At 40.4% G+C, this 22131-nt stretch overlaps 1 protein-coding gene across 1 annotated transcript in view; it reads right to left on the bottom strand.

Annotated features, from left to right (window-relative positions):
- The window catches only part of LOC134348340 (cyclic nucleotide-gated cation channel beta-3-like), a 163520-nt gene that overhangs the window by 100546 nt on the left and 40843 nt on the right, over positions 1-22131 (bottom strand). The window contains exons 2-6 of the mRNA XM_063051588.1: positions 17550-17622; positions 17378-17459; positions 14378-14522; positions 6515-6681; positions 2959-3153 (exon numbers count right to left, since the gene is read on the bottom strand). Coding sequence (XP_062907658.1) covers positions 2959-3153; positions 6515-6681; positions 14378-14522; positions 17378-17459; positions 17550-17622 — 662 coding nt within the window. The remainder of the gene's footprint in view (positions 1-2958; positions 3154-6514; positions 6682-14377; positions 14523-17377; positions 17460-17549; positions 17623-22131) is intronic.

The raw sequence follows: 22131 nt of genomic DNA, 5'->3' as shown, positions 1-22131 counted from the left end.
CAAATAAGAATGCTACAGTACTAAAAAACTGTGTATCTGTTCCTAATAGCTATCAGAGAAATTGAATTACTGTATGCTTTTGTGTTCTTTTGACTGTAAATGAACAAAATCAGTGCAGACACTAATTGTGGATAATGACTGCCTTCTTACAATGTTTTCAACAGTGGCATCCTCCAAATCTTCATTTTCATTGTAATATTCAAGATGATTGTTGATACCTTCAAATTCTTTGTAGTTCCTAACTTGGTGAAGTTGTGAAATTATTTTATTTTCACTCCTGGCTGCTTCTGGCATCTCCAAGCCTGAATGCTTGAAACCGCAGTGAACGAAACGGTTCTAAATTGTGTGACTGCTTATTTCACTCCAGCTATCAGTGAGAAAAAGCACTACTTTTTGAACACAAATGTTCCCTCAAAGCACAGTATAGTGTCTAATGGCCGCAGAAAGGCACGTGATTGTCACTAGTTAAAACTGTTTGGCAACAGTCTCCTATCTGATTAACTGGCATCGTGTCCAAAATAATCAAAGGGAATCCCATTTATTTGCTCGATTAGTTTTTGTCTTTGAGTTGTCTCAAATAAACAGCTGCCTTGATTAACTAATGGCCCAATTAACCGGAATCTACTGTGTTCTAGCTTGTGAGTAGCATAAATACATCAATCTGTCTGATTTGCACTTTCTATATTGCTGCATTGGTCATTCAGTAAGCTCACCCAATGGAAACAGCTGATATTTAGTTTAAAATTTGTCTAGCAGTTAATGAGCTATTTAGCTACCTGTATTTCTGAACACAGCAGTTTTTGGGTAGAAAAAATTGGACACTCAAGCAAATCCTTAGCTCACTTTCTAAGATACATTGACAGCTTACTTCTCCAGAGCACACTGATCTTTTATAGTACCCATACTCCTGGAACCTGAACACTAATAGATATCACACCTGCTATGCTCTTAAAAAGGTACCCACCCCTCATTGTGCACTGCTTACCAGAACCCACCATAACTTCCTGCTCCATTCACCTCAGCCCATGCAGCCCTGTCTGACCTGCAGAACATTCCCCTGCAGCTACACTTGTTCTTATGCCACATCCCTCACCACCTTCCAGAGACTAAGCAGCTCTTTCTCCAACCTCAACTGCTGCACTTGCTGCTCCTGACGTCCCCTCCTCTCCAAAGGTGAGTCCAAGCATAGACTAGCGAACAGGTTTGCAGTACACCTGTTCTCTCTCTGTAATGACCATTCCAAGTTCTCAGTTGCATTCCATTTCAATTTCCCTTCCCTTTCCCAAATCGTTTGGTCTGTCTGCCAGAGTAAAACCCAATGCAAATGAGAGAATATTATCTCACATTCTGCTAGGGTAGTCTATAACCCAATTGGTTGTACACTGAATTCTCTAATTTCAGGAAACATCCACCTCTGTTATTCCCTTTTAGCAACCCCCCCCAACACCTTATAATCCTCTTCCAGTCCTCCCACTTTTGTTCCCTTTCCCATACATATCCCTTCCTGCCCATCACGCATTTTATCCTCATCTCTCTTCTGGTTCCATCCAGCTACTACCCACATATTTTGCCAAGTGCACACCCCTCCCAGATCTTTGCCTTCACCTCTCCATAATGGCTTCCATTATCACCTTCCTTCCTTAACAAATTTCATCACTGCTAACTGTGTTCCTGCTTATCAAATTCCAGCAATGGTCTCCAACTTTGCCCTCCCCTCCTCATTCTTAGCTCCATCTGCTTTTTCTATTTGTCTGCCTCTATCTATCCACCGATCATCTTCTTGGCTCTGTCTCTGACCTCAACTCAACCCCACCCTTCCAGCTGTTCATCATCTTTTATGGCTCCTTGGTATACCAATCACCCACTGGCCATGCCTCATCACTCCCTCCCCTCTCCACTCTTAGTCCTGATGAGGGATTTTGATCCAAAAGGTTGACAATTGCTTTCTGTCCACTGATGCTGCTCAACCTAATGATTTCCTTCAACAGTTTGTTTGTTGGGAGACTTGATCTTGCAGAACTTTCTCCATGTGTTAAAAGGCAGTCTGGTTACTACAGTTTCTCACATCACCCCCCTGTTCATCTCTTTTTATCAAGGATGCAACATATGTTTCTGTTGCTGGGGACACATCCTGAGCACCACGAGGTGCCTGTGTACTGGGGATAAAATCTACAGTGATATTCTGTGTGGATTCTGCCACTGAGTCTTAACAAAAACGCATAGCTGAGATGAAATTTTAGAGCTCTTTTCTCACACAAAAAGACAGAAAAACTCTCCTCTTTGGTGAAGAAAGATGACCTACATTAAATTTAAATCAGCTTTTTGTTATTATTTCAAAAATCTTTTGGGATAATAGCAAAGAAATGATGGAAAGCAAAAGACATATTGGCCATGATCACAATACAACTAACTTCCCATCTCATTTTCCAAACGCCTAAAAAAAATACAAATTTCACAAAGTTCATTTTTCCTGTGGTAACCGTAACCTTAACCATTACTTCCCCGTTAGACATTTGTGATTTTTGATCTTCTTGGACAATTAAATTATTCCACGTCTCAACTATTTCCTGTTGATAAAGTGGTGTCTCGCCTCCACATTTGCAGTGCTAGAATATTGCATTATTCACAGAATACCTGAAAATTTCAAACCCAAATAGTTTTATAATGTGATCTACATTATGAAAAATTAATGAATGCTTATTATTAACACACCTGAGACACGTTTTTTTTTCTATCTTCCCCGTTAAATTATTGGCCATAAAAATTGAGGTTCTACACCAGAAAACAAATGATCAAAGCCCTTACCAGACTACAACAATCAAATGTTTGCAATAAGTTTGAAATACAAATGTGTGGAAGTTCAGTTTTTTCATGAATCAGATAAAATAGGGAACTGATTGAAAAATTCGATACGTCACTCAATCTACAGTTTAAAAATGTCTTGGATTAACATGTTACCTGAATATGTGTCAATACTTTCAGGTATTTTTAGCCGCTGTACAAACTTTTTGATTGGATGCTTCTTGAATTTACAACCAAGGATGTCACAGCCAAGTTCCTCATCAAGTTTGGCTTCATCATCTTCTTTCTCTGGTTTCTCCTCATCCTTTTTATCACTGACTTCCTCTGGTGGAGGTGGCTTTTTGACTGGTGCTAAGCGGTAAAGGAAATCCATAGATCAATTTTAAAAATAGTAGCTCTCTTTACCTTTCCAATCAAGAGATTTTTTGAACTCAAGTTAACTTCAACATTTGCAGTTAGTATTCAAAGCCCTATAAAAATCTAATTTCACAATCTTTGTCAGCATAATTTAAAATAATTAGCTACTGGTGGATCTTCAGTAGGACACAGTTGACATTTTAAAGAAATTCAATCATTAAATTAATCCATGATGAACATGTGCAAGAAATTAGTTAATTATGAATAAATGTTCAGTGTTCTTATTGTGAAGAGCATTACACATCAGGAGTATCAGAGCATTGTATGGAGGATTATCACGTGCAAGATGTTCTTAATAGGCTACTTAAAAACTATCCACCGGCTAAGAAAAGAGTTTGTATTGCTGCTGACAAAATAAAAAATTGCCTCATGTAGCACAGCATCATAGTATGGTTCCAAAATAAAAATTCTAGAAGTACTCAGCATTTCTTGCAGCTTCTGGAGAGAAAGAAATGGAAATGCGTTCAATTTATGAACTTCATTCCAAACTCAAAACTTTAAGTTCCATCTACTCCAAAAGTGCTTTGTTCCTTCTAATGACGCAAATAAAAAGTCTTGTTGCCAAGGGCATATTTTATTTTGGAAAATAAATCAATACTTCAGTAAAGAATATTAAAGCACCATACATGAAAATATCAGAATGCATTAATATTGACTTACCAATAACTTAAACTGCAGTATTTGTTTTGCAAATATTTTGCTCCTAATAAATTAATCTTTCCTCTTTATTCTTGAGGGAAACTTTCATTGAAATTTCTATCTCATGATTTTTGATTCTTAATTATGTTCCTGGGCTGGAATTATTACATTTTTATATAAATGTCCCAATATTCAATTGCGCAAGATTAAAGGAGGAGATAACAGAGGTACTTAATGAATACTTCGCTTTAGTATTTACTATGGAGAAAGATCTTGGTGATTGTAGAGATGATTTACAGTGGATTGAAAAGCTTCAGCATATAGATATTAACAAAGAGGATGTGCTGGAGCTTTTGGAAAGCTTCAAGTTGGATAAGTTGCCGGGACCAGATGAAATGTACCCCAGGCTATTCTGGGAGGCAAGGGAGGAGATTGCTGAGCCTTTGGCAATGATTTTTGCATCATTAATGAGGACAGGAGAGGTTCCGAAGGATTGGAGGGTTGCAGATGTTGTTCCCTTGCTCAAGAAAGGGAGTAGAGATAGCCCAGGAAATTATAGACCAGTGAGTGTTACTTCAGTGGTTGGTAAGTTAATGGAAAAGATCCTGAGAGGCAGGATTTATGAAGATTTGGAGATGCATAATATGATTTGGAATAGTCAGCATGGCTTTGTCAAAGGCAGGTTGTGCCTTACAAGCCTGATTGAATTTTTTGAGGATGTGACCAAACACATTGATGAAGGTAGAGCAGTAGGTGTAGTTGAATATGGATTTCAGCAAGGCATTTCATAAGGTACCCCATGCAAGGGTTATTGGGAAAGTAAGGAGGCATGGGATCCAAGGAGACCTTGCTTTGTGGATCCAGAATTGGCTTGCCCACAGAAGGCAAACAGTGGTTGTAGAACCACTATTCTGCATGGAGGCTGGTGACCAGTGGTGTGCCTTAGGGATCTCTTCTGGGACCCCTTCTCATCATGATATTTTTAAATGACCTGGATGAGGAAGCGGAGGGATGGGTTAGTAAATTTGCTGATGACACAAAGGTTGGGGGTGTTGTGGATAGTGTGGAAGGCTGTCAGAGGTTACGACAGGACATTGATAGGATGCAAAACTGGGCTGAGAAATGGCAGATGGAGTTCAACCCAGATAAGTGTGAGGTGGTTCATTTTGGTAGGTGAAATATGATGGCAGAATATAGTACTAATGGTAAGACTCTTGGCAGTGTGGGGGATCAGGGGGATTTTGGGGTCCGAGTCCATAGGACACTCAAACCTGCTGCACAGGTTGACTCTGTGGTTAAGAAGGTAAACTGTGCATCAACTGTGGGATTGAGTTTTAGAGCTGAGTGGGGTCAGACCCCACTTGGAGTACTGTGCTCAGTTCTGGTCACCTCACTGCAGAAAGGATGTGGAAACTATAGAAAGGGTGCAGAGGAGATTTACAAAGATGTTGCGTGGATTGGGGAGCATGCCTTATGAGAATAGGTTGAGTGAACTCGGCCTTTTTTCCGTGGAGCGGCAGAGGATGAGAAGTGACCTGATAGAGGTGTATAAGATGATGAGAGGCATTGATCATGTGGATAGTCAGAGGCTTTTTGCCAGGGATGAAATAGCTAACACGAGAGGGCACAGTTTTAAGGTGCTTGGAATTAGGTACAGAGGAGCTGTCAGGGTTAAGTTTTTTACGTAGAGACTGGTGAGTGCGTGGAATGGACCACTGGCGATGGTGGTGGAGGCGAATATGATAGGGTCTTTTAAGAGACTCTTGGATAGGTACATGGGGCTTAGAAAAATAGAGGGCTATGGGTAACCCTAGGTAATTTCTAAAGTAAGTACATGTTTGGCACAGCATTGTGGGCCAAAGGGCCTGTATTATGCTGTAGGTTTTCTATGTTTCTATGTATACTCCAGGTATCATTTTCTGTAAAAAGCACAGGTTGTCCCTTTTGGACTTTTGAGCCATGCCACCCCAGCAAGTCCATAACCCAATTAAACCTAACCTAATCACAGGACAATTTACAATGACCAATTTCCCTACCTGGTATGCCTTTCGACTGCAGGAGGAAACCAGAGCACCCTAGGAAAACCCACGCATTCCACGGGTAGGACGTACAGAAACTCCCTACAAAATGGTGCTGGAATTGAACTCCAATCTCCAGAATGCCATGAGCTGTAATAATGTCACACTAACCTCCACGCTACTGTGGCATTTAGGGAGGTATTTAAGAAATTAAGGCAAATAATATGTCAATGCAATTACGATGATATAAAGTCAATTGTGTTACTTCCAAATGTACAATGACATTTGATTCCTACACCAATTGTGCATGGTATTAGTTGACATGTGAAGTGCCTAAAGTATAGAACATGTATGGGTAGCATCAATCCATGTGCATCATCCAGTTGATGGCTCCTCTATGCTTGGTAGTACTGCTAATGAAACCTTCCATATATTAGGACGTTTGTAATCAAAAATGGTAGGAGGGAAAAACAAAGACCACAATATTATGATCTCTGAATGCTGAAACATTTCATACAAAAAATTACCTCTGGACACACTGCTAATAGTTTTACATGATTATTTTTCATAATAGATTAATATTTGCATGCTTTGAAATCCATTAGGAACCGAATCTTGCTTCTAATAATAGAACTTACTGGCTGGTAGAGTTTCATCTGAGGAGGTGCTATCCTGTTCAAACAACTTTTCTTTGTACAGTGATGTCCTTTCCCGCAAACGTTGCACCAAACTCTGCAACTGTGCATCAGCATAATCACTGTTAAGTACAGTTGCTTGTGGCCCACACTCACTACTGAGAGAATTGCTGCAAAATGCAATTTATGGAGTTAAACATTGAACTAACTTTTGTAATGATTCATCAGTTTTTAAGCAAACTATTTTAAAGAGTCAATGCATAGACTATTAATTAATTTAATTATTAGCTTTGTGTAATTTACATGCAATTACTGAAGGGGTGAAGTGATGTCAAATTGAGTGCACAAATTGTTAAATTCTCAAATGTTTTAGTTTTGGTTTCTAATGTATATCAGCAGTTTGTAAAGTTTGTAAAGCAGGTAAAGTCGCACTTTTTATAAGAAATAGCTGTGTTTTAAATTATCAAATAATATTATGTTACTAAAACAAAGTACAGGAACTAGTTTTCCTTTGCCAAATATTTTAGCGGTGGTTTTATCTCAATAGAAGTAGCTAAAACTTGCCTTATATTATCAAAGGGAGGGACAGCAGATCATGAGTATGAAACTGCTATAATAAAATTTTGCAAGGTTCACCACTAACCCTGATTTAAAAAAAAAGGTAAATGTTTGGATGACTTTGTTTCAGTTTGAAGTTTCTAAATAAATGTTGATATATTTTAATTTAAGTACAATTCTCCATAATAAATGCAATGTTTTCAATACATTTTAAATGGTTCAATTTCAAGTGGTTATTAAGGCAACTACAGAAATTCAGGATCTTCTTAATTTAATATTGTTACTTCAAAAATGTGGGGGTATGCAAGGATTTTTAATAATTTGTAAAAATATTAATTGAATTCTTCACAAAAAATATGTCAATCATACAAATTGCATTTTATTAATTTTAATCTAAGTACCCCAAGGTGTTATATGCAAACTGACTTCTGTTGACTGTCAGCTAACTTTTAAATTAAGCTTTAACTATAAGCAATCCAAATGTTATTCCTGCTCAAACAGTAAGCCCCTGGGTGCCTGACAGACAAATAAAGGCGCAAATTCCATTATGTCAGATTTAAAGTGGAAAATAAATTAAAGATAGGGAAGAGGAAATTATGATCTCGAAAATAAGTGGGCTGAGGCAGATATGGTGAAATAAATTTAAAAAATACTAAGTACTTCTACCATGAATCAAACTTGTTTCAGGGAGGGGAACAGGGAATGAACCACCAACCATTTGCCAGCAACTGGAGTGACCATTTAAAATTATATCACCCGACTGGAGATAACATGAAATCCCCCAGGATCATTTTTGGATCACGGCTCTTGTTGGTATGTATTAATGACCTGGAGTTGGATATGTAGACATTATGAAATTCCAAAATTGTATATACATGCAACTTTTAAGGTTGCAAATGAATCTAAATGCAGATAAATGCAAAGTGACACACTTTGGTATGAACAATAACAGGAGATGATGTAAACAAAATGGTATTATGAAGAGATGCCAACACCTCAGGTGCACGTTTATAAATCCTTCAGTGAGGAAGGATTGGTTGAGAAGACTGCTAAAAGTCAATTTTGATCACTGTTTTATTCTTAAAGGCAACAAGAAGGAAGGGCACTTTTAAAAAAATGTGTTTGCCCTCAACTGCAGTATTACTTTCAAATTTGGGACCCACTTTTCAATGAGGGGTTCAGGTATACAGAGGGCAAAGAAGGAATACCACAGATACACAAAAGACTGAAGATATTTGAATCTGAAGCAAAACCAAGCTGCTGGAGGAACTTAACAACTAAAACAACATTGATGGAGGCAAACAGATAGTCAACAGTTCAAGACCCTGAATCAGGATTGAGGGTGTAAAGGGGAAAAAGTCAATAAAGGGGTGATGGGAGGAATAAGCTAGGAGGTGGCATGTGATGGTCAGAGGGCGATTGGTGATAGAGACAATGACTGGGAGAATGTAAGCGGAGGCAACAGAGCTCAATATTGTTTGTGACACTCCAGAGTCTGGTGGATAGAACGAAGAAGCTGTGGTTGATCACCTTATAGCAGAAAATATTAAGAAGATACTTGACAGGATTCATTAAAATCTTGACTGTTTTTGATAAAGGAAGTTAAGCAAAAGAGTTTTCACTCAAAGCATTGGTAACTAAGAAGAAAATCTGATTTTCATGAATAGCTAAAGAACCTGCCTTGAAAATTATATTTTTTTAAAGAATATTTGTTGTAATTTAATGTGCTTCAGAAACTCATCAATTTAAGTCTGAATGCTGAACCTTAGAAATAAATTAAAACCAACCAAAATGATAGCTGTGAAAGGTTTATAAAAAGGGGGAAATGGAGAGAATAGAAAATGAGGGAGAGAGTGGGAGAGGGAGAGATATGAAAATGAATATGATTGAGAGGGAATGCCAGACAGGGGTAATTGAAGGTTCTGCAAAGAAAAGGAGGAATAAAAGACCTGAGATGGATTTTAACTAAACCAGGAAAGTTAATTATAACAAATATATTTGACTTGCAAAAATAAAATATTGGCATAATAGGAATCAATGGCCATCTATCATTGAATGAAGCATTAACATAAATATTCCAGTCTATATGCATTAGAATTAGGGTTTTCTGAGACCTTGTGCTGCAAATAGCTGCTGACTTCTCTTAACATGAAATACATGTAATCTTCCATTCAATGAAATAATTGCACAATGAATTGAGGATAGTCTACTCAAAATGACCAGTACATGATAAGCCCATTATGTGACACAAGGACTCAGAAAATTTCACACTCTATTACAATTTGCATTTTAGAATTGATTCTCTAATTTGGCTTTTCTAGGGATGAATAGTGCACTGAGCTTTAATTGGGAAATCTTAGACCCCTGACCATGTCTTGTGACCTTTTTGCTAATTTAAGTTAAAAATGGAGAATAAGTTCTTTCAGATTTGTAATTTCAGACAAACTGTTTATCTAAACTCTGCTTCGCACATAGAATGCCTGCCTCAGAACGAGCTTAACAGTTATTTTAATGCCAAAAATAACCAATGTACTTCAGAAATGAATGAATAACCTTAGAAAGAAATTAAATGTATGGCCATAATAAAGGATTTGATAGAGCAAAGGAAGCAAAGATGATGGATATTATTAGAATGAAGTTCCAGTAAGAGACTAATTAAAGTCTGCAATGAATGATAGATGGTGAAGGGAATCAGCAGATATGGAGATTTAAGACTGAAGGGTGAGGAAGGTGTTATACTGACTGGAGGAATCTTTCAAACTATAGTGGGTCAAGGCGGCATAATTAAAAGCACTCATAAGAAGTGCAAACATAAAACATCAGAATGCAGATAGCATGTTTTTTGGCAAGGACCCAGAGCATGTATGAGTAAGAGTGATTGACAGACCAGAGGTGAATGTTTGAGCTTTAACAAATTGGAGATTGTCATGATGGAGCAGTGGTCACAAATATCTAAATCCACTTTATCAAAATAGTAGTATGTGATTTTGAGCACATCTATCAAATCTTCACTTCATCTTCAGAAAAATGGTGGAATTTACTCCAACTACACCAAAGAGAAAGGTCTTGGGTCAATTATTGATTTGCAGGGCTGGCAGCAGAGCATATCCTGATAAACAATGCGAAGTGTCAGAGTGATGTTATGCCTCTTTGATATAGCAGATGAGTTCAGCATACAAAGAACAGAGGAGCTTTCATCTTCTTTGGAAGCCAGTCAGGAATAGTTACAAATGATTCCTTCCTGGATGAATTTCTTGTTGCGGTAATTCCTGAAACCTCAGGGTAGTTCACACTAACTTTCAGTTAGTATGAGTTCTGTTAAACTATAAAGGGTGCAAAAGGATGGAATTCCCAGAGAAACCAATTGACTATATAGTGGATTAGCAGTCTAGACTTTATAAGTGAAAATCTTACCAATGATCATTTGGGAAATTCAATTCGGAAAATTTATGCCCTGTATACATACATCTACTGATGCCTCTGGACACACCTTCAGTGATGTTCCTGGAATCATCGGCTGTTTCGGGCCTTTCAACTTCATACACCCTCCTCCAGGTGACCCAGCCGGGGCTGATCAGACCCCATCTCGTGTCCAGACAGCTAGCTATTTATGACTCCATGACTCCATGGCTCCCCTCTTTTGAGCCACAGCCATCTTGAAGCCCTCTCTGCCACATCGGTGGTACTGCAGATGGCTGTCCTCTTCCTCTCTCCCTCGATGCCCAAATTGCTGAAGGATCTAGCTGAGGAATGGGCTGCGAACCCCCTACAACAAACCTCGCTCTCCATCCAGCCTGCTGACAGTTGCTGACCAGTCCTGCGAACTTAGAGTGCTTCCTTTCAAAGGCCTGTTCCAAGCAATCGTCCCATGGGACTGTCAGCTCCAGCAGCACCACTTGCTTAGTAGACTCAGACACAAGGACAATGTCTGGCCACAGGGTGGTGGCTGTGATATGGTTGGGGAACATCAGCTGCTGTTCGAGGTCCACCAACAGCTGCCAGTCACTTGTAGAGGTCAGGATGCCTGCAGGTATTTTTTTGGCAGGTATTGACTGCTCCTCAGCACTGACAAAGACAATGGTCTGCTTGGAGGGTCAGGACCACTTCGCCCACTCTGTTCCTGTGCTGATGGCTTCAGCGATGGTCTTCAGGACCTGATCATGCCTCCATCAGTACCATCCCTCACCAAGTGCCCTTGCGCAGCCACTGGGGATGTGCTCCAGGGTTCCTCGCTTGGAGCACAGTGGACATGCAGATGACTCTGCCTTGCCCCATGTGTGCAGGTTTGATGGGCTTGGAAGCACATCGTACACTGCCTGGATGAGAAATTGGATGCAGTGTGATTCAGCTTTTCAAAGATCAGCCCAGGTCACTTTCTTCTCAACTGCATTCTCCCATCTTGTCCAAGCTTCCTGTTGCTTCATTCCCACCTCCTTGCAGGCTCTCGTCTCCTCCACTACAGCTCTCACCTCCTCCTGAACTACACGACACCTTTCCTTCCCTCTGGTATCCATTTGGGGAGTTGGAAAGAATCCTAGCCCACCTTGGCCTCGTGTGACCACTCCCACCAGCCTCCTGTAATGCAGCCTTGCCTCTGCTTCCTGAACAGCTTCCTCTGCCCTCCACTTCCTGCAAGTCCTCACTTGGATCCCTGCTCTAGCCACCTTCGGATCACTTGAGTCCCTATACTGTAGCACTTCTCTGGCTCTTGTCACCTTGAATTCTTCCCCCAAGGATTTGAAGAGCAGTTGCAGTTTGTTGTGGTGTCCATAGAGTGCGATGCTGCTCAGGCTCTTTGGCAGCCCCAGCCATCTCCTGAGGTAGTTGCTAACCCACTTCTCTAAGGTTTCGACTGTCGAGATCAGAACTTCATAGACGAGGAGAGACCACAGGATTCTGGGAAGAATGCCATGCTGATACACCCAGGCTTTAAACTTCCCAGGTAGGCCAGACTTGTCCACAGATTTCAGCCAGCCATCCAACTTGGTGCAGGTCGCCTGAATGGATGTCGTGCCCCTTAAAGAGCTGTCAAAAATCTTGCCTAAGCTCTTGATTGGCTTTTCTGTGATGGTTGGGATGGCTGTGCCTGCAATGCTGAACCAGAACTTGTTCTCCACTTTCCCTTTCCTCAGCACCTCTTTGATATAGCAGATGAGCCCAGCATACGAAGAACAAAAGAGCTTTCATCTTCTTTGGAAGCCAATCAAGAATAGTTACAAATGATCCCTTCCTGGATGGATTTCTTGTTGCAGTAATTCCTGGCACCTCAGGGTAACTCACACAAACTTTCAGTTAGCAGGAGTTCTGTTAAACTATAAAGGGTGCAAGAGGATGGAATTCTCAGAGAAACTAATTGTTTATATAGTGGATTAGCAGTCTAGACTTTATAAGTGAAAATCTTACCAATGACAATCTGGGAAATTGAATTCAGAAAATTTATGCCCTAATATCAGGAGAAATAATCTTCAAACTTTTGCAGAAGGCAATCTATACGGAGGCAAGCCTGTCACTTTACATGTGTACAATATTTATTTTCCTGGAAAACTCAGTGGATCAAGCAGCATCTGTGGAGGCAAAGGGATGACTGACAAATTGTGTTGAGACTCTGCACAGTCCTGATGCAGCGTGTTGACCAGAAACAACAACCACCCCTTTGCGCCCACAGAATTATTCCAGCTTTTCTTTGCTCCGGATTCCAGCAGCTACATTCCACTTTGTCTCCAATGTATCCATGTAACCTGTACTAATCAACAAAGTGTAATAATAAGAGAAATCAGATGCACCTATAAAGAAACACCAAATAAGGTAACACATGGGAGTCAGGAATCTAAACTTAAATGACCTTGTAGGTTTCTACTCCGACATCTGCAGATCCAGTTCAACAGCCTAGACAAGAAATAGTTTAACAATAGTCACATTCTCAAACTTGTATTTAGCAGAAAGCCACACTTCTTAAAAACTCTTCCCAGGTACATAATACTGCCCTGCTGGAAGAATAACTCCACAAAATGTTATTACATATTGTAGACCTTAATACCAGAATGTATATTGGTATTCTGGAGGCAAATGAGACTACAGATGCTGGATTCTGGAGCAACACAGAACCTGCTGGAAAAATGCAGTAGGTCAAGCTGCACCAGTGGAAAGACAGCTGCTTATCTCTCCTCTACCCCCATCCCCCTGCCCCCAGTAGCTGTCTCTTGTCTTATGCTCCACTCTCCCACACCTTGCTCCATCCATTGTTTTTTTTACGTTTACCTCTCTTCCTTTGTCTGCCTCCATTTATCATTCTTCTGCTACAGTTCTCCAACTCCACCCCTGCTCACCTCCCTTATCTGGCACCATCTGTCTGTCATCTTACACACTTCCTCAGTCCACCAATCATCTTAGAGTCCTTTCTTGCCACTCCCACTCTCCAGTCTGGGCTGGCATCTCACTGCTTCACTCACAATCCCGAGGCAGAGTTTAGGCCAGAAATGTCAGCAATTTCTCTCCTCCCGCTGATTTCTTCCAGTAGATTGTGCGTTGCTTACAGTGGTATTCCATTACTAATTCCTTCCAAGTAAAATAGTAACTTATTTTGACAGCACAGACTCAATAGAGGACACTAAGATTACAACCAGTATTCAATAAGATTTTAAACCCTATACTAGTAAGATAATTCACGCACAGTACAACAAGCCAAAACAAAATCCTATCTTTGACTTTTAGTTACTCAAAGATAATATGTTAACTTCATTCTTTGGTATAAAAGGAATAGGATGTGATCCATAGGAATTTTTGATTCTGAATTGTCAGTAAAGATCTACTTAAACTATTCAGAATTTCTCTAATTGCAATAATTTACATCTTCATCTACAACTCAGTCTGCAACATGGATTATAAAGACAGGTGTTGTAATGGACAATATATTACATTGCAAAGAAACCCCTAAACTAGAAATCAGAATCGACATTTATATTCAAATTCTTCTGGCTTTTTCAAATCAGATAATCTTTAAATTTTACTCCCTAGGACTAGGTCAAGCTTTAACCGCAAACTGCAGATAACATAAACCTGGAATATATAAATCAGAAAAATGTTATTTATTTCTTTTGAAATAGAATCTTGCCTTTGCTTTATTAGTCGTAAAGGAGAATTAAGTTGCTCTTTGCACAACTATATCACAATTACTTTTATTTTTGTGATCAAGGTGAGGAATATCTAAATAATGATTACCTTAATTTTTTACTTAAAAAAATAAATAATATCAACCCAAGTGCCAATACATATCAAATAGATAGTTTATGTTAACTGAATGATACTTACTTAAATTCAGATTTTTTGTCCTCTGATTTATGCTCCCAAAGTGACAGTTTAGGGATAGCTTCACTTCTTTCCTGCGACTTGGCTTCTTCAGTGGAAGGTATTATTTCAGTTGCATTTTTCCAAAGAGAAGGCTCAGAAGCTGCTGCTGTAAATACATTTCTTTTGTAGTAAAGCCGATGTAGTCACACATTTTGGAATCATAGCTATATTAAAACGTTATTATTTCTTTACAACTCTCTTGCTATGATGCAACATATAATTTTATACTTTCAACTATGGTCAGAATGTTATAATTGTGGTAAACATGTAGCACTTTTGAGATATCAATAACTTTTTGAGTACTATAATGCCAAAAAAATTTTTTTGAGGAGTTCTGTCAGATAATGGTTTTGGCAGAATATGACCATTCAGGGATACAACATTCCTTAAATTAAAACAACAGGAATTCTGCAGATGCTGGAAGTTCAAGCAACACACATCAAAGTTGCTGGTGAACGCAGCAGGCCAGGCAGCATCTCTAGGAAGAGGTGCAGTCGACGTTTCAGGCCGAGACCCTTCGTCAGGACTAACTGAAGGAAGAGTGAGTAACTCTAACTGAAGGAAGAGTGAGGTCATGAGTTAGGGGTGAGAATTTTAAGGGGAACATGAGGGGTAACTTCTTCACTCAGAGGGTCATGAGTGGGTCGAATGAGCTGCCAGCACAAGTTGTCCGTGCCAGTTTTAGGAGATACTGATTTCAAAGTTTAAGAGAAGTTTAGATAGGTACATGGATAGCAGGGATATGGAGGGCTATGGGCCCAGTGCAGGTCAATGGGAGTTGGCATTTTAAATGGCTTTGGCATGATTAGATGGGCCAAAGGGCATTTTTCTGCGCTGTGCTTCTCTGAGTCTGCAAGGTGGTGGGTGATGGGTGAAACTGGTGGATGGGGAGTGGGTGAAGTAAAGAGCTGGGAAGTTGTTTGGTGATAGAAATAAAGGGCAGGAAGAAAGGGAGGGGGTGATTGCAGGTAAAGAAATAAGGTGAGAGAGGGGAACAGGAATGGGCAATGGTGAAGGGGTGAGGCAATTGCTGGAAGTAATTGTTCGTGCCATCATATTGTCAGCTATACAGATGGAATATAAAGTATTGCTCCTCCAGCCTAAGTGTGGCCAGTGCAAGTGGTGCATGAAAGCTCGATTTCGATATTTAAGAGAAGGCTTCATAGGTACGTGGATGGTAGTGCTATGGAGCGCTATGGTCCAGGCATAGGTCAAGAGTTTAGATGGTTCAACATAGGTTAGATAGGTTGAAGGGCACGTTTGTGTACTGTGTTATTCTATACTCTATATCTCCTAAAATTGGTGAAAGACTGGGTAGAAAATTCAGGTTAAATTTATGGACGATGATAAATAAACCTTTCCACTTAAAGTTGTGCAGTAATATACACATCATAAATCATAGCTGTTTGAAGACCGAAGTTGCTCAGTAATACTTCCAGGGCTTCTGAAAATAATAATCTCCTTGCTGTTATTTGAAGGTACAATTGAATACTTAGGCTAATAATTTAATTAGTAGTAGTATAGACCTTCCCACAGATCAAAATTGCTCCAGCTATATCTCTTGTCCTGCATGATGGATGTCACCATTTGCATATCTTTGTTCTTTAGAAATACAACTGCCATTCTACTGTAGGTGTGTGATCCATCCTTGACTATGTCCTTTCTTTAATGTTCTTTTCCAAATTCAACGCACCCACCTATCTTGCTTATGAAAAAGCCTCTATAATATAAACACTTAATTCATCTAAGTTTTTGTATCTTCAGTGAGTGTCTTCAGGATTCATTAATTTCACCTTATTATAAGTACCTGTTCGGCACAGTACTGTGGGCCGAAGGGTCTGTATTGTGCTGTAGGTTTGCTATGTTCTATGTTCTACTATCTAGGCCATAAAATAATATGGATATTATTGTTGGGGGGGGGGAAGTGTAGCAGGAAAAGGAGCTCACAATTAAAACTTCTGTATAAATTTATGTGTATAAATGCACTCATAGCTCTTTCAGCAATGATGTTAAAATTTAAATCTCCTTTGAAATGAAATCGAAGTAGGGGTAGAACATTGTTGCCCTCCAAATAATGAAGAGGGAAATGCATCATTGGACAAGGGCTGGAGAGGTGAAAATGAAATATTAACGATTAATTAAACTATAATTAATTATTTTTGACTAACTTATAATTAAGTTTAAAATTTGCAACTTTTATAATGGTGCCTTGAGTTTGAGTCTGATACAGATTCCTTAGTATTATGGCTTGGATGCCATCAGCTAGCACATATAAAACAGAGGCAAGTGTTTGCAGGTACCCAGATCAACCACTATACAGTCTTAATTGAATGATGTAGCTGAAGGCTTCTGTGAAGTCAAAAATTACCTAGTATGGTGGTGTAAGGGATCAGGTCTCCTTTACATACTTAACTCACATCCATGCTATGTTAAGTGAGAAAGAAGGGAATATTCATGATCTAGTTTGGAACACTGATGCTATTTAACTTTGAGGATCATCTATGATCAAAAAGTATGTACTTAATATTGTCTTTTATTGAATGCATTAAATCATCGGAGACAGGAAGGTTTGGGTTGGCAGGACAAATGGCCACTGTAAGTTACTTCAGCTGTGCAGGTGAGTGGTACAGTCAGGGGTAGCTAATGAGAATGTGGGGAGAATAAAATAGAAGAATTCACGTAAAAGGGTGGTTGATATTTGGTGCAAATTCAGTGAGATGAATGGGCTGTTTCCATGCTATACTGTATCTCTAATTAAACCTTTAAATAGCCTATGAATTTTTCTATCTTATAGTTTTATATATAGCATTTGGTGAATTAAATCCAAATTGGTGTTAACACAAATACCTTTATAAATAAAATATTTTACATTCTTACTGTGCATTGTTGCTAAATATTCTGATGGTATTGATGATTCTATTTTTTTTAAACCATACAAAGTATATATTGTTCTGTCCTGACCTTGCTCAGTGTTTGTTGGTACTGTGTTGACTACCATTACTTCTTCAGTCTTCCTGGAATCATTTTTAGCTGTTTCAGATTCCTATGAAGAAGAAAAGAACCAAAGTCTGTGTGTTTGATCTCTTGTACTGATAATAGAACTCGGTATAAAAATAAATAGTTGTACACTAACCTGTTCCATTGACTGCTGGTCTTCCTCTGGAGTTTCAGCATTTTTTGGCTCTGGTTGCTTTGGTGTCACTTTTCTGAATCCAAACCCGAGTTTATGAAACATTTTTAGGCAATTTGATTGCAGCTCCAACAACATAAATGTACTTTCCTCGGTCAGTGTAAGGAAATCAAATGAGATTGTCAGTCTTATCATGGCTTACTCTGGATTAAATTCTTACAGCGAGGATCCCAGTGTAAAAGATTATCTGTGATTTATAGTAGAATCCACTTTTCAAACCTCATTTCATCTCCACCCCATTGAAGACACAATATTCAAATCACAACCAGGTATTAAGTCCAATGTAATATTACAATATGATTATATATTAGGCAAAACTGTCAGGTTCCTGAAGAAGTGAAGGAGAAGCACCACTGACTTGGAAGGAATTTATAACTGGCAGTTTCTATAAATTCTAGTCCTGATTTTCCAGTGAAGAGCTAAGAAACTTGTTCAACCAGCTCCTTAGGCTTTATCGTGTGGAGTTCTACTTTTCCAGTGAAAACTGTTGTCATGTACCTTCCATAGAACATGTGTGCCTGTGTAGGCCACTATGTTTGGGAAATATACTTAACTCCTTCCACTAAGCACATCTTTGCCTCCATCCACACGTCACTTTCGATATGGATTGCTATTTATTCGACTCTCTTGTCCATTCATTCCTCGCCACTCATCTTCTTCCTGACATTTACTCCTGCAGCAAAACAAGTGCTACCTCTGCCCCTAAACTTCCACCCTCACCACTATTTAGGGCCGCAAACAGCCCTTCTAGGTGAGGCAATATTTTACCTGTGAGTCTATTGGGGTCATTTATTGTATCTGGTGCTCCCAATACCACCTACTCTACATTGGTGAGTTCTGACACAGTCTGTGGGATTGCTTCGTTGAGCACCTTTGCTCTGTCCACCACAAAAGGCAGGATCTTCCAGTGGCTGACCATTTCATTCTAACATGTCTGTCCATGTCCTCCTTCACTGCCATGATGAGGTTTGTTAGAGTAAAACCTCATATTCCACCTGGATGGTCTCCAGCCTCATGGCATGGACATAGATCTCTCCAACTTCCAGTAATTTCTCCCCCCACCTTCTCTTTTTGCACTCCCCATACAGGTTACCCACTCAGCTCCTTCTCTTCACTTGCCCATCACCCCCCTCTGGTTCCCCTCTTCCTTCCCTTTTTCCATGGACACTGTCCTCAGATTCCTTCCTTGTCAGCCCATTATCTCTTCCATCTGTCCCCTCCTAGCCTCTTACTTCATATTCCCCTTCACCTCCCATACACCTTGCCAATCAACACACATCGAAGTTGCTGGTGAACGCAGCCACCACTAAGCACATCTTTCCCTCCCCCCTCTCTCTGCTTTCCGCAGGGATCACTTCCTACACGACTCCCTTGTCCATTCGTCCCCCCATCCCTCCCCACTGATCTCCCTCCTGGCACTTATCCGTGTGAGCGGAACAAGTGCTACACATGCCCTTACACTTCCTCCCTCACCACCATTCAGGGCCCTAAACAGTCCTTCTAGGTGAGGCGACACTTCACCTGTGAGTCAACTGGGGTGATATACTGCGTCCGGTGCTCCTGATGTGGCCTTTTATATATTGGCGAGACCCGATGCAGACTGGGAGACCGCTTTGCTGAACACCTACGCTCTGTCCGCCAGAGAAAGCAGGATCTCCCAGTGGCCACACATTTTAATTCCACATCCCATTCCCATTCTGACATGTCTATCCACGGCCTCTTCTACTGTAAAGATGAAGCCACACTCAGGTTGGAGGAACAACACCTTATATTCCGTCTGGGTAGCCTCCAACCTGATGGCATGAACATCGACTTCTCTAACTTCCGCTAATGCCCCACCTCCCCCCGTACCCCATCCGTTATTTATTTTTATACACATTCTTTCTCTCACTCTCCTTTTTCTCCCTCTGTCCCTCTGAATATACCCCTTGCCCATCCTCTGGGTCCCCCCCCCGCCCGTCTTTCTTCCCGGACCTCCTGTCCCATGATCCTCTCGTATCCCTTTTGCCAATCACCTGTCCAGCTATTGGCTCCATCCCTCCCCCTCCTGTCTTCTCCTATCATTTTGGATCTCCCCCTCCCCCTCCAACTTTCAAATCTCTTACTCACTCTTCCTTCAGTTAGTCCTGACGAAGGGTCTCAGCCTGAAACGTCAACTGTACCTCTTCCTAGAGATGCTGCCTGGCCTGCTGCGTTCACCAGCAACTTTGATGTGTATTGCTTGAATTTCCAGCCTCTGCAGAATTCTTGTTGTTTGCACCTTGCCAATCACCTGGTTTCACCTAACACCTGCCAGCTTGAACTCTTTCTCCTTCTCCGTCGTCTTGTACTGGCTTCTGCCCCTTCCTTTCTAATCCAGATGAAGGGTCTCAGCCTGAAATGGTGACAGCTCATTCCCCTCCATAGATGCTGCCTGACCTGCTGAGTTCTTCCAGCATTTTGTGTTGTTACTTCACTCCTGGTTGACCAGCAGTGACTTCTGTTTAGCTAACATTGACTCAGCATGTAATGAGAGACCAAGGGATCTACTTAAAGAAATTTAAAAACAACAAAATCATGTGATGTGTTAAAGAAGTCATGAGAATAGACCTCTCCAGTCTTTAAAAACAAGATTACCCCCAAAATTCAAGTTACTTCATCTGCTCTTACCACAGATATTTATGCAGTCTGCATTTAAAGAATATCTGTAGAATTACAGCAACTTACTTTCATTCCTTCTTCTCTCCCTTCCTCCTTTTCCTCATTTCTCCCTTCCCCATCCATTCTTCCATTTGAATTGACGCCATTACTTACATCCTTCATATACATGAGGTGTAAAAATCTTTACATTACGTCTCTGTTCAAATATGCAATGTGCAACTATAGTAACTTATAATATTATGTACAACAGGATAGTTAATATAACATAGAAATACAGTTGCATCAGCATGAATTAAGCAGTCTGATGGCCTGGTGGAAGAAGCTGTCCCGGAGCCTATGTCCTGGCTCTTATGCTGTGGTACTGTTTCCCGGATGGTAGCAGCTGAAACAGTTTGTGGTTGGGGTGACTCAGGTCTCCAATCATCCTTTGGGCTCTTTTTACGCACCTGTATTTGTAAATGTCCTGAATAGTGAGAAGTTTGCATCAACAGATGCGCTGGGTTGTCCACAACACTCTCTGCAGAGTCCTGTGATTGAGGGAGGTACAGTTCCCCTACCAGGCAGTGATGCAGCCAGTCAGGATACTCTCACTTGTGCCCCAACAGAAAGTTCTTAGAATTTGTGGGGGGGGGGCATACCAAACTTCTTCAACAATCTGAGGTGAAAGAGGCTCTGTTTCACCTTTTTCACCACACAGCTGGTATGTACAGACCATGTGAAATCCTCAGTGATGTTTATGCTGAGGAACTTAAAGCTGTTCACTCTCTCAACCCAGATCCATTGATGTCTACAGGGGTTAGCCTGTCTCCATTACTCCTGTAGTCTACAACCAGCTCCTTTGTTTTTGCAAAGTTGAGGGACAGGTTGCTTTCTTGACACCACTGTGTCAGAGCGATGTCTTCCTCTCTGTAGGCTGCCTCATTATTATTTGAGATTAGGTCTATCAGTGTAGTGTCATCAGCAAATTTAATTAGCAGATTGGAGCTGTGGGTGGCAACACTGTCGTGGGTATACAGAGTATAGGAGGGTCTTTAGTACACAGCCCTGAGGGGCACCTGTGTTGAGGGTCAGAGGGGCAGAGTTGAGGGAGCCCACTTTTACCACCTGCTAGCGATCTGACAGGAGGTCCAGGATCCAGCTATACAAGGTAGGGTGAAGGCCAAGGTCTCTGAGCCTTCAATTCTTTGATCCACAATTCTTTGTAACAAAGAGTTTCAAAGACACAAACCTCTGAGAAAAGAAGTTCTTCCTTACCTCAGTGATAAAGATGCACCTCTTTATTCTGAAATGGAGTCTCCGTTCTGGATTTTACTCTGCAGGGATCCTTCAGTTAGTCCTGACGAAGGGTCTCGGCCTGAAATGTCGACTGTACCTCTTCCTAGAGATGCTGCCTGGCCTGCTGCGTTCACCAGTAACCTTGATGTGTGTTGTCTGCAGGGATCTTCTATGTTTTAGTAAGATGATCTACCCTTCTAAAGTCCAATGAGTAGAGTCACAACTTGTTTAACCTTTCCTCATAAGTCAAACGTGCCATAACATTCTTAAAAATGCTTTCTGAATTGCCAACTATCTTTAATGGGAGGCCAAAAACTGTTGCAGGACTTTAGACATGGGTTCAGTGGCACCTTGTACAGCTGCCATTAGAATTGTCTGCTTTTCTACTCCAACTTTCTTGAGTTAAATATTATATTTAGACTTTTCTACAACGTATTGCAGTTGTGTACTGGTTTTGTGTCTTGTGCACATACACCCCTAAAACGTGATATCTGATTGGTCTCCAATTACTGCTAGAGACGCAAAGGCATGAGTGCTTGGTTATGATGTGGCTTTCAGCAGAATTCCTCACTTAAATAAAATCCGTTGTTCTGTTCTTCCTTACAAAAGG

Source organism: Mobula hypostoma, chromosome 1 (assembly GCF_963921235.1).
Source record: "Mobula hypostoma chromosome 1, sMobHyp1.1, whole genome shotgun sequence".
NCBI lineage: Eukaryota > Metazoa > Chordata > Chondrichthyes > Myliobatiformes > Myliobatidae > Mobula > Mobula hypostoma.
The sequence above is the reverse complement of the archived record's forward strand: the minus strand, read 5'-3'. Positions and strand labels throughout refer to the sequence as shown.